The 12225-nt window shown below is 43.4% G+C and overlaps 1 protein-coding gene across 4 annotated transcripts in view; it reads left to right on the top strand.

Moving 5' to 3' along the window:
• The window catches only part of LOC109472253 (spore wall protein 2-like), a 26683-nt gene that overhangs the window by 6380 nt on the left and 8078 nt on the right, over positions 1–12225 (top strand). Inside the window, exons 1-3 of one of the 4 annotated variants that reach the window (XM_019771899.1) lie at positions 4530–6614; positions 7059–7115; positions 8068–12219. In XM_019771899.1, the coding sequence (XP_019627458.1) occupies positions 5645–6614; positions 7059–7115; positions 8068–9938 (2898 nt within the window). In that variant the 5' untranslated portion in view covers positions 4530–5644 and the 3' untranslated portion in view covers positions 9939–12219. Of the gene's footprint in view, positions 1–4529; positions 6615–7058; positions 7116–8067; positions 12220–12225 lie in introns of those variants that run through there. The other 3 variants (XM_019771900.1, XM_019771901.1, XM_019771902.1) reach the window with 3 other exon arrangements.

The following is a 12225-nucleotide window of genomic DNA, read 5'->3' as shown; positions in this document are numbered from 1 at the left end:
CGGTAGATTGCGTTTTTCTGCCCTTCCTGTCCTCCCTCCCGCTGATCATGAAATTATCGAACAGTCCCCGACCGCAAGTCATGTGACCAGGTGAAACGTATACGCCGAGGCGGCGAGCTCGTCGCAGCGCATATTTTGTCAAAAAATGGGTACTTTAAAAGCTCGTAAAGCACGGAAACTTGTCAGAAATTCAGGGGAGGCATATAGGAACATATTTGTGGTGGTGGATTTTGCCGGCGTTGCGCGAGGGCCGAAATTTTGCAAAGAGTAGTGGGCGTTCGCAGCGAACCCGGAAGTAAAGTGGGCGTTCGCCAAGAAGAGAAAAAACCCAGTAAATTTCGATTTAATTAAGTTCGGCTCGATGGATTCGCTTCAAACTTGGCATGGACACCCGGGAGCACACTCTGGACATGACCACACAAAAAATTTTAAGATTCGTGCGACAATTTTTGGGCTTTCGTGGGCGTTCGCTAAAAAGAGAAACCCTAAATACGTCGATTAGCTACTCGCCTTCCCCTTCGGTTTTGTGGGCAAATTTTTGCTTTTTCAGACGTTTTGGGACTTAAAAATGGACAGCAGGTGAAAAATAAATAATATACATTATATTCATGGGAAATACCGCTATCATGGACCAAATATTTATCTGTGACGTGTTGCCGAAATTGCGGCCGCCGGCCACTTGCTGATGGTGCGGTACGTACGGACATTATTTTTTTCCCAAAAAATAATAAACGTACCGTCCCTAATAAGAGTGTACCGGGTGGACGTTCGGGCCGAAAAAAATAAACGTACCGGTACGTTTAATCGGGACATCAGAGTACATACATTTTGACCACTTGTTTAACAACATGTATATTTAATACCCATGTCTATCTATGTTTATTGTGGAATGGTGTTTTACAGTAGAATTATATTAAGAATATGTTTTTGTTTTGTTTTGCTTGTGTGATATTTTCTCATTGTTTTGTTTGTTTACCTTGTTTTGTTTTGTTTTATGTCGACTTTTGTTTTCTTGGTTGCATTCTCTTTTTGTTTGCTGGTGGTTGATGCTGTCACTAACTGTACCTAACCCACTAACCCCACGAGCAGTAGATGGCTACAGACCAGACACACGCCTGCCGCACTGGCACGGTACGGGACCCGATCACGAGAGAGTGCAGCACACGCACACGGACAGACAACAGGACTTGCACAGACACGACAGACATACTACTTCTCACTTAAATCACGATGTACATTATCGAGATTCTGACAGAACGCACACTCACGAACCTAGACATGTGAGAACGCATGAGCGACAGTTTGTTCCGCATGACCACAGAGAATGGGAAGATGATATAACAGATCACCCATACGATCAGGAAATACTGTATGATCACCACCAACAACAGGAGACAGAAGAAGCAATGGACCCCCTTCTCTTGCACATGATGGCCACTGACAAAGCACAGGAGCCAGATGAAGCAGATCACTTTGAGGAGAGGATAGAATTTTTCTTTACCGAGGATGATTTGAATGTCATGCAGCAGCCAGGTGAGGTATGGAGAGGTAGAACATTAAAGTCAGTCGATGTAGAGGGAAAAGATACTAAACCTGTTCCAAGTACCAAAAAGCAGTGGACAGAGGAAGAAATTATGGCATCAGAGCACCTTCAGAAAGAAGAGACCACATCAGAAGAGGACAAGGAGACCAATGAAATAGATGAACATGTTGCAGAGAATGAACATAGGGAACAAATCAACACAGAACAAGATAGTACAGCACCACCTGACACAGAAGAGTATCAGCCTGAGGCAGAGCAGGATGGTAAGGAACACACTGAAAGAGAAGATGGTAAGAAGGAAGAGCCAGATGTTGAGGGAGTTGGAAGGGAACAAACTGAGACAGCAGAAGATAGTAGTAAGAAGGAAGCTCAGACAGAAGAGGGTAACTTGGAACAAAGTGGGACAGAGCAAGATAGTAAGGAACAGTCTGAGACAGAAGAAGAGAGTAAGAAACAGTCTGGGACAGAAGAAGAGAATAAGGAACAGTCTGAGACAGAAGGATATAGCAAGGAACAGTCAGAAGAAGGCAGTAAGGAACAGCCAGACACAGAAGAAGACAGTAAGGAACAGCACGAGACAGAAGAAGAGAGTAAGGAACAGCCTGAGGCAGAAGAAGATAATAAGGAACAGCCTGAGACAGAAGAAGATACTACGGAACAGTTGAGACAGAAGAAGAGCTAAGGAACAGCTGAGGCAGAAGAAGAGAGTAAGGAACAGCCTGAGGCAGAAGAAGAGAGTAAGGAACAGCCTGAGACAGAAGAAGAGAGTAAAGAACAGCCTGAGACAGAAGAAGAGGCTAAGGAACAGTCTGAGACAGAAGAAGAGAGTAAGGAACAGTCTGAGGCAGAAGAAGAGAGTAAGGAACAACCTGAGACAGAAGAAGAGAGTAAGGAACAGCCTGAGGCAGAAGAAGAGAGTAAGGAACAACCTGAGACAGAAGAAGAGAGTAAGGAACAGCCTGAGGCAGAAGAAGAGAGTAAGGAACAGCCTGAGACAGAAGAAGAGAGTAAGGAACAGCCTGAGACAGAAGAAGACATTAAGGAACAGCCTGAGACAGAAGAAGAGAGTAAGGAACAGCCTGAGACAGAAGAAGAGAGTAAGGAACAGCCTGAGACAGAAGAAGAGAGTAAGGAACAGTCTGAGGCAGAAAAAGACAGTAAGGAACAATTTGAGACAGAAGAACAGAGTAAGGAACAGTCTGAGACAGAAGAAGAGACTAAGGAACAGCCTGAGACAGGAGAAGATAATAAGGAACAGCCTGAAACAGAAGAAGAGAATAAGGAACAATCTGACACAGAAGACGATGGCAAGGAAGCATCTGAGACAGAAGAAGAGAATAAGGAACAGCCTGAGACAGAAGAAGAGAGTAAGGAACAGCCAGAGGCAGAAAAAGACAGTAAGGATGTAGAGAAGAAAGATACTAAACCAGTCCCGACTACCAAAAAACAGTGGACAGAGGAAGGAATTATGGCATCAGAGCACCTTCATGAAGCAGATGATCTCAAGGAGCAAACTGAGGAAGAAGACAGTCTCAAGGAACAAACTAAGACAGAACAAGTTAGTAGTGAACCACCTATGGTAGAAGAAGATAAAAAGGAACCGCCTGAGACAGAAGAAGATAGCAAGGAACATCAGAAGAAGAGAGTAAGGAACAAGCTGAGACAGAGCAAGATGTTAAAGAACAGCTTGAGCCAGAAGAAGATATTAACGAGCAAGCTGAGACAGACCAGAATGTTAAGGAACAACACGAGACTGACCAGGATACTGAGACAGAAGGGGACCTAATGAAGGAACAAACTGAGACCAATGAAATTTCTGAAACAGATGAACGAACCAATGACCAGCCTGACAAAGCAGGACAACGCCGAGGTTTTACTCCCAAGCACAGGTACATGTCAGTGATGCTCAAATCAAGGGATGAGGTCTTTCAGATGACGGTGTTAGATCAAGCAGGTGGGACAGACTCAGATATTGCAAAAGAGGTAGTGGAAGAAGATGGATTGTTGAAGGTAAATAATGTAGAAAAGGAGGAGGAAGGCAATGCAGCTGTAGAACAAGATGCAGTGGAAGTTGCTGTTGCAGATGGACCAAATGTAGCAAGAAAGTTCAGTTCAATGAAGACTGACAGGCCTTCCTATGCTTCTACAATATTTGGTGACGGCGTTGTCCACAAGGACTTTCTGCTGACTGAAGCAGAAGAAATACGTGATAAGTTGTCAACTGACCATCCAAAACAGGAGGTAGAAAGAAAACTCGTGGAGACTTTTCTTCCTAATACTCATGACAGTGCTTCGCGTTTGCAATCAGTGTTGGGTAAAGGTTTGAGAGACAGCGACAGTAGAAACGCCTACATCCAGGTGATGACAAGTCTGTACTCTGATGAAACCGAAGCTACATTTTCTCTAAAACCAGCACCAACACTTACACCTGTTGCTGAGGACATCATCCTTGATGCAGAGGTACTTCAGAAGGATTTAACAGTTTTGGGAGACCGCATGCCTTTATCCCATGATGTGCCCAAAGTCCTCACTGAAGGTGACTTAAAACTCACATACTTACAGGTGATGATGGGACCTAACTCGGAAAAGATGCCACTAAGCACACTAACACCCTCAGCTACCAGAGCCTCCAAACCTACACATGAAGAAGTGAAATCACAGGAATCTGCTCAGGCAGTTTTTACAGTATCTGGTGATCAAGTGACCCCACCAGTCACAAACATTGTTCACACAGAGCGTGCCTCCACAGTAACATACATGCAGGTGATGACTGGGATTTCTGTGGATGAAACATTGCCGACTTCAACAAAGCTCAGAGAAGCACCTGCAGCCAGTGAGGAAGGGCATGCGATGCTAGAGACAGATGTGAGAGATTCTGATGATCAAGTCCCAACACCTGCCATCACACAAAAGACCCAACGGAATATGCCACAAAACCCACATATACACAGGTCATCTTGGGTCTTACCAGAGTGAGATAAGCTCAGAACTGCGTCCACTTGAAACCACAGAACATGAGCCTAGACCTGATGACATAGAAGACACCAGTCAAGAACAGAAACCTATAGACACTCGGGAAACATTGCCTCCAAAGCAACCGGTACCCTCAACAGTCTCCAGCAAAGTGTTGGAAGTGCACAGAGATTCTGTTCCCAATCCCACATATTCACAGGTGTTGACAGGTGCATATCACAGTCAAACAACACCTGAAACACTGTCCATGCCTGAAACACTGTCTACAGGAATAAACATAGACCTGACTGTCAAAACAGAAGGGAAAATTCCTCGGGATGAGATTCCTAATCTCCCTGCCTTGACCAGTGTTTCCAGAGAGAGCAGCTCAAGGCTCACATATCTGCATGTGATGAGAAAATCACACTCTGACCAAACAGCAGATGAAACCGTGATAGGATCAGCTCACAAACCAGAAGCTGTTACCGTAGTGCCAATCAGCAAGGTAGATGACTTCTCCACAACAAAAACTCCCAGAGCTGCATACTCAACAGTAATGACAACCATTCACCTGACAGAAACAGTTAGTGAAACACCCACACAATCAGTACCAGTAGCTGACATTATCGTACCAGAATTGGAACAACATCCTGTGCCAACTACTAAGCCTAGTCAAGTCTCAACATCCTCCTTGCCAGCCAAATCACCTACAAAGAGTAGTGCCAAACTGACTTATTCTCAAACAATTGGATTAACTTTGTCTGATCAGAGTCTATCAAACAAAGCAGACCACCTGGATGAACGTCTTGCACAGAAAGATGAATTGATTTCTACTACTTCTGACAAAACAAAACCAGTAACTACTTCTGACAGAGATCTGGATCAACATGTTGAAGAAACGAGTCCACCAGTTTCTACTGACCAGATCGCTTCTTCCATTGTGTCCAAAGTTTCTCCCACAGACACCACAATCAGTCCAACATACTCCAGAGTAATGACAGAGCTTTACAAAGCTCACATAACACTGGAAACCGAGACACCCTCACTGAAAGTGCACAAAGCAGTGAGGACATATCTGAACATAGTGCCAAACCTAAGGACTCAGGAATTAGTGCCAAACCTAGAGACTTAGAAGACAGTGCCAAACCTATGGATGCAGAACACAGTGCCAAACCTACATACTATCTGGTGATGACAGGCTTTCTCAAAGAAGATGAAGAAAAAGTTTTGAGACATCCAGTGCCAACAACTTTCCTAAAAGCTGATAAAGACAGCAGAGAAATATTGGAAGTTGCAGAGAGAGACGATGAACAGACCAAATTCCCTACTAAAAGTAGTGCCAAACCAACCTACTCTCAAACAATCACAGACATCTATTTTGCTCAGATAGTACCTGAAACATCAGTCGAAGGAGTCAGCAAAGCTGCTGCATCAACAGACCAGGATCAGCACATCACCGAGCCAATTCTATCTGCTGATCTAAAGGAAAGTGCCCCTGTGGCCAGACTTCCAGCACAGTGGAGTACCTCCAAATCCACCTACTCACAGGTGATGTCAGAGGCTTTCTGGGAGAAAATGCACAAGGAACCCTCACAACAACCAGACGTGACGTCTGACTCTAAGACTGAAGCTGAAGTTCCTAAACCTGCTCAGATGCCTACACCTAAACCTCATGCAGAAAGAAATGTCAAACATACATACAGCCAGCTGATGCAGAGTCTGCATGAGGATACAAGTTTAGCTGGAATGCCTGAAACAACAAGTTCAGTGGTAGGCCAAGAGGAACAGACTATACAGACAGACGTAACAGTGTCTACCCGTGATCCTGTCCCTGTAGTCACCACAGCTCCAGAACTGGCTGTCAAGTCTTCTCACACAAAAGCTATCAGGTCCTCCTGGTCACAGTACCTAGAAGTCATGGTCAAGCCTCATGCTTTCACTGTATCTACCGAACCTTTACTTCTCACACCAACTTCAACTCAGCCAATACAGACAGACATGGACAGTGACACTGACACTGACAGAAAGGCAAAGGAAATTAAGAGTGGGACTGAAAGTGCCAAAGAGGATGGCTATCAGCCAGAAAGTGCCAAACACACTGCACACAGTATTGTCACATGTGAGTCACAACGACTTGCTTCAGTAGGGAGCAGGCAAAGATGCTTCCCTGTAGTGTCTCTAGAGCTGTAGCTGAGTAGTCCTGACCTCCCGCTCTTACTTTTGTACAAGAGCTGTTCACATACAAAAGTTCATCTCAACAACCTTTAGTGAGAATCAGATACCAGTAGAACTCTTCATTTCTTCAGACCTCAAGCTGAACTCACCTGTAGCATGAGTACCCCGGTAGTGCTGCTTCTTAGCATGGCTTTTTATAATTAGTGTGTGTACTAGTAGATATAGAACATGTAGTCATAAACAAAATGTCTTTACCTTAAATTTTAATAGTGGTACTACTGTACTAGTGACTAATATTGGAAATAACCTGTAGGGGTTGAGCAAAACATGATAATTGGCATTTGATTTTGATCATTTTTTTGTCTGATGGAATCTTGTCCATTTTCAGCATCTACAGAAGAACCTGGCAGGAATGTAGAGCAAAGTAGATCGCACAGAAAAAAGGGTAAGTGCCTAACATGTAATGAAGGATCAATACTTCTTTTTGCAACAGTGGACTTTTGTGTACTCTTTTGAAGTGCCATGGCATTTTGTCACTGTTGTGCTTAAATTTTGCAATATCTGCTTTAGTTCACATCTTTTAGCTACAGTGAAATCTCTGTTTCTTTGACAAGGACATGACAGAGTGGCAGTTACAACATGAAAGAATTTGTGACGTGATTTGTGAATGTGTGAGAGTACCGGTGACCTTTAAGCATGAGCAAGTATTTGTGACTTTTGGGCTGCTTTAACATAACACATCACACATACAAACAACATTCATACATACACAAACCTACCTTCCCTCCTCTTTGCATACAGCACCTGTTCTCACATATCACATACATGTACTTTTGATTTCTACAAAGAAACCATTGAGTCACTCAGAGAACCTTTTTCCATTAGGGATTGGACAATTGAAATGACATATCTTTTCATCACAATACCACTGTCATAGTTTGATTGTTGCAACATAAAGAAAAGGACATGCCCTCCGTGTCAAGGACATACAGGATATGTGGTGGTACAAAAAGCAACCTGATAAAAGTGACCTTTTCATCTTGTGTACTGCTTTTTCAAAGACTTATATGACGTATGACGCAAGACAAATGACATTTTTCTAGACCACTCATTCGTTCTTTATTCATGGTCAATGTTATTTTGTATTTGATGGAGTTACTGATGACAGTACCAAAGAAAAATCTTCCAGTCCATAAAAATGCAGTAAGATGTTAATGTGTATACAAGTGTATGTAACAATTCTTTGACTTACAAAAGAAACTATTGTTTCAATTCCAATCTTACTTGTATTTTGTAATGTAACATCTAACATCTGGCATATAGTGATTCTTGTGATTTGAAGTGATTCATGATTATCATTGATCATAAAGCTCGGTTATGATATCTGTCATTAACAGCTGCCACTGCCTTCAAGCCACTGACACCCTCACACCCGCCTGCAGTCACCAACATGCTGCCCACAGATGACACAGCACAGCCTGCCTGTCTCTTACTAACACACTGGGAACAACTAACATTCATGCACAGGCAAACCTCTGTAACTCCAGAACACAAACACACACACAGGCCATCGTCTGTAACTCCAGAAGACAAACACTACAGACACGAAATTTTACATACCTCCGTCTGCACAGAATGTCACCATTCTTCCCAGCCAAGTTATGTAGAAGTGATGAGACATGCTTTTAAGCCTTCACCAAAGAAATTACAGACCCAGCAGCCAGTTTGTTCCAAACTTTCTCTCCTAAACACATTGTTGAAGACAGATCCCTTAGAAGAAACAAAACATATAGTGGCCAGCTCAAAACTACTAGAAACAAGTCATGTACAGAATTTAGAGACATCTATGGGAGCAGGTAATTGTCCTGTTGCAAATCAACAAAGTTACACTGATGTTATGACTAGAGTAGGCCTGCCTGTCTCAACTGTCCAGAAGCATGTATCTGTTGAACAACACGTTCCAACAACTGTGCCAATCCCACACCCAAACATGCATTCGCCAAAGGAAGCAGAGCCTGTAGTGAGCACTCCTAAGCCACCAATACTGAAGTCAAAGGCAGCAATAGAAGCAAGCCCATGTCCTGCTACACAGCCCAAGTATTTGGAACTGATGACCATGACATGTATGACATGTATGACACATTTTGAAGAGGACATTTCTGTCACACAACAAAGTGCAGCTCCACAGATAGAACATGTGCTGGGCACTCCTAAAATGCCAGAAGTAAGTCAGATATTGGTCCAGGGGACTGGAGGGGAAAGGAGGCACACAGCTACACAGCCTAGTTATTTAGAGCTGATGACCATGATTTGTTTGAGTTTGCCATCAACAAGTTTTCAAAAGGACCTTTCTGTTAATCAACAGCCACTGACTGTTCCACCAACTTCCCCACAACTCTCTGTTGAAGGCTCAGAACATGTTATGATCAGCTCTAAGTTATCAAAAACAAGCAATCTTCAGAAAGTAGAAAGTGCCCTAGGGACTGGTCATTGTCCTTTCATACGCCAAAGTTATGCCATAGTTATGACAGAAGCCACAACTTCCAAGAAGGGTGTCTCTGGTATACAGGTACCAAAAGCAGCACCAAGGACAGCACCAAGCACACAGGAGTCCTGCTCACCAGTCTGTGTCCTACATTTGTTGACATACACTTGTCCACTGAAGGAAGCAGAACAAATGCTGGGCACTTCTGAACTGCCAGAAGGAAGTCAGATATTGGAGCAGGGGACCAAAGAAGAGAATAAGCACACAGCTACACAGCCTAGTTATATAGAACTGATGACCATGATGTGTTTGAGTTTGCCATCAACAAGTTTCCAAAAGGACATTTCTGTTAAACAACTGCCAGCAAGTAGACCACTGACTGTTCCACCAACCTCCCCACAACTCTCTTTCTACAGTGCTATAACGCTTGCCCCTGCACCGAAGGATTCAAGCATTCCTGAATTGTCAGAAACAAATGTTCCATTTGAGCCAGCAATTGCAATTATACCTGGCTATTGCTCTCCTTTTCAGCATAGTTACACAGAACTGATGCTAAAGGTCGTTCAACACAAGTTCACTCCTGTTACACACATTCCACCAAGGACAGTACCCAGCACACAACTACATGTGTCATATGCACAGTCCCATATCCTACATGCATTGACATGCACATGTCCCATGGAGGAAAAGCTGACAGAACTAGGTCTTCAGTTGAAACAGAGACTAAAGCAGTATTATTTGGCAAAAGTCATCTTACACAGGTTAGCTACTCAGAGGCTATGAGAAGAGTAGGCAGGCCACCAAGTATTATCCAAAAAGATGAGTCCACTATACCAGAGCCACCAAAGACAGCAGTTCTACAGCTACAGCCAACATCTCCACAGCATTTGTTCATCAATGTTATGACACTGACATGTTCACTAAAAGAGTCAGGGCGTGTTACAGAGGTTATGACAAGGGTTGGCCTTCCACCTAGCACCATCCAAAAAGATGAATCTGCTATACCAAAACTACCAAAGACAGTCCCACAGCCAACATCCCCACAGTGTTTGTTCATCAATGTTATAACATCAACATGTCCACTAAAAGAGTTGTGCCACCTTGTACAGGTTAGCCACTCACAAGTTATGACAATGGTAGACCTCCCACCCAGTACTGTCCAAAAAGATGAGCCTGCTATACCAACACCACCAATGACAGCATCAGTCCCACAGCCAACATCTCCACAGCATTCATTCATCAATGCAATAACACTGACTTGTCCACTAAAAAAATTAGATAAACTTATACAGGTTACGGCAAGAACGGGCATGTCATCCAGTATTGTCCAAAAAGATGAATCTGCTATACCAGACCCACCGAAGACAGCACCAGTCCTACAGGCAACATCCCCACAGCGTTTGTTCAACAATGTTATAACACTGACATGTTCACTAAAAGAGCCTGGCCACCGTACAGAGGTTAGACACGCACAAGTCATGACAATGGTTGACCAGCCTCCCAGTATTGTCCAAAGAGATGAGTCCGCTGTCCCTGAACCACCAAAGACAGCACCAGTTTTACAGCCAACATCACCACAGTGTTTGTTTATCAATGTAATAACACAGACATGTTCACCAAAGGAGTCAGGTCATTTTACACATGTTATGACAAGGGTAACCTTTCCTCTTATTATTGTCCAAAGAGATGAACCAGCTATACCTGATCTACCAAAGACAGCTCCAGTCCTACAGCCAGTATCTCTACAGCACTCATTCATCAATGTGATGACACTGACATGTTCACTAAAAGAGTCAGGCCACCTTGTACAGTTTAGCCACCCACAAGTTATGACAAAGGTAGACCTCCCACCTAGCATTGTCCAAACAGATGAGCCTGCTATACCAGAACCACCAAGGACAGCACCAGTTTTACAGCCAACATCTCCACAGCATTCATTCATCAATGCAATAACACTGACATGTTCACTAAAGGAGTCAGATCACCTTACACAGGTTAGTGATCAACAGGTTATGACCAAGTTTGTCCTGCCACCTACTATTGTCCAAAGAGATAAGTCTGCTGTACCAGTACAACCAAAGACGGCACCAGTCCTACAGCCACAGGATTTGTTTATCAATACAATAACAGTGACGTGTCCACTTAAAGAGCCAAGTCATTTTATACAAGTTATGACAGTAGTAGGCCTGCCATCTAGTATTGTCCAAAGAGATGAACCAGCTATACCTGGATCACGAAAGGCATCACTAGTCCCACAACCAACATCCCCACAGCAGTTGTTCATCGATGTTATAACACTGACATGTTCACTGAAAGAGTCAGGCCACCTTACACAGGTTAGCCATCCACAAATGACAAAGGAAGGCTTGCCAAGTGTTGTTCTACCAAAGACAGCACCAATCCCACAGCCAACATCTCCACAGCACTCATTCTTCAATGCAATAACACTGACATGTCCACTAAACGAGTCAGGTCACCTTACACAGGTTATCCACCCAGAAATGACAAAGGAAGGCTTGCCAGCAGTCATGTCGAGGGTTGACCTCCCACCCAAGATTGTACAAATAGATGAGTCTGCTGTTTCTGAACTACCAAAGACAGACCCAATCCTATATTTAACATCTCCACAGCATTCATTCAACAATGTTATGACACTGACATGTCCACTAAAAGAGTCAGAGCATGTTACAGAGGTTATGACAAGGGTTAGTCTTCCACCTAGCACCATCCCAAAAGATGAATCTGCTATACCAGAACCACCAAAGACAGCACCAGTTTTACAGCCAACATGCCCACAGCGTTTGTTCATCAATGTTATAGCATCAACATGTCCATCAAGAATTATGACAATGGTAGACCTTTCACTCAGTATTGTCCAAAAAGATGAGCCTGCTGTACCAGAACCACCAAAGACGGAACCAGTTCTACAGCTAACATCCCCACACTATTCATTCATCTATACAATGACACTAACATGTCCACTAAAAGAGTCAAAAAATCTTGTACAAATTACAACAAGGATTGATCTGCCTTCTAGCATAGCCCAAAGAAATAGAAATTGCTGTACCAG

Source organism: Branchiostoma belcheri, unplaced genomic scaffold (assembly GCF_001625305.1).
Source record: "Branchiostoma belcheri isolate BF01 breed outbred unplaced genomic scaffold, Haploidv18h27 scaffold27, whole genome shotgun sequence".
Classification (NCBI taxonomy): domain Eukaryota; kingdom Metazoa; phylum Chordata; class Leptocardii; order Amphioxiformes; family Branchiostomatidae; genus Branchiostoma; species Branchiostoma belcheri.
Note: the sequence above shows the minus strand (reverse complement) of the source record. Positions and strands in the feature narration are given on the sequence as shown.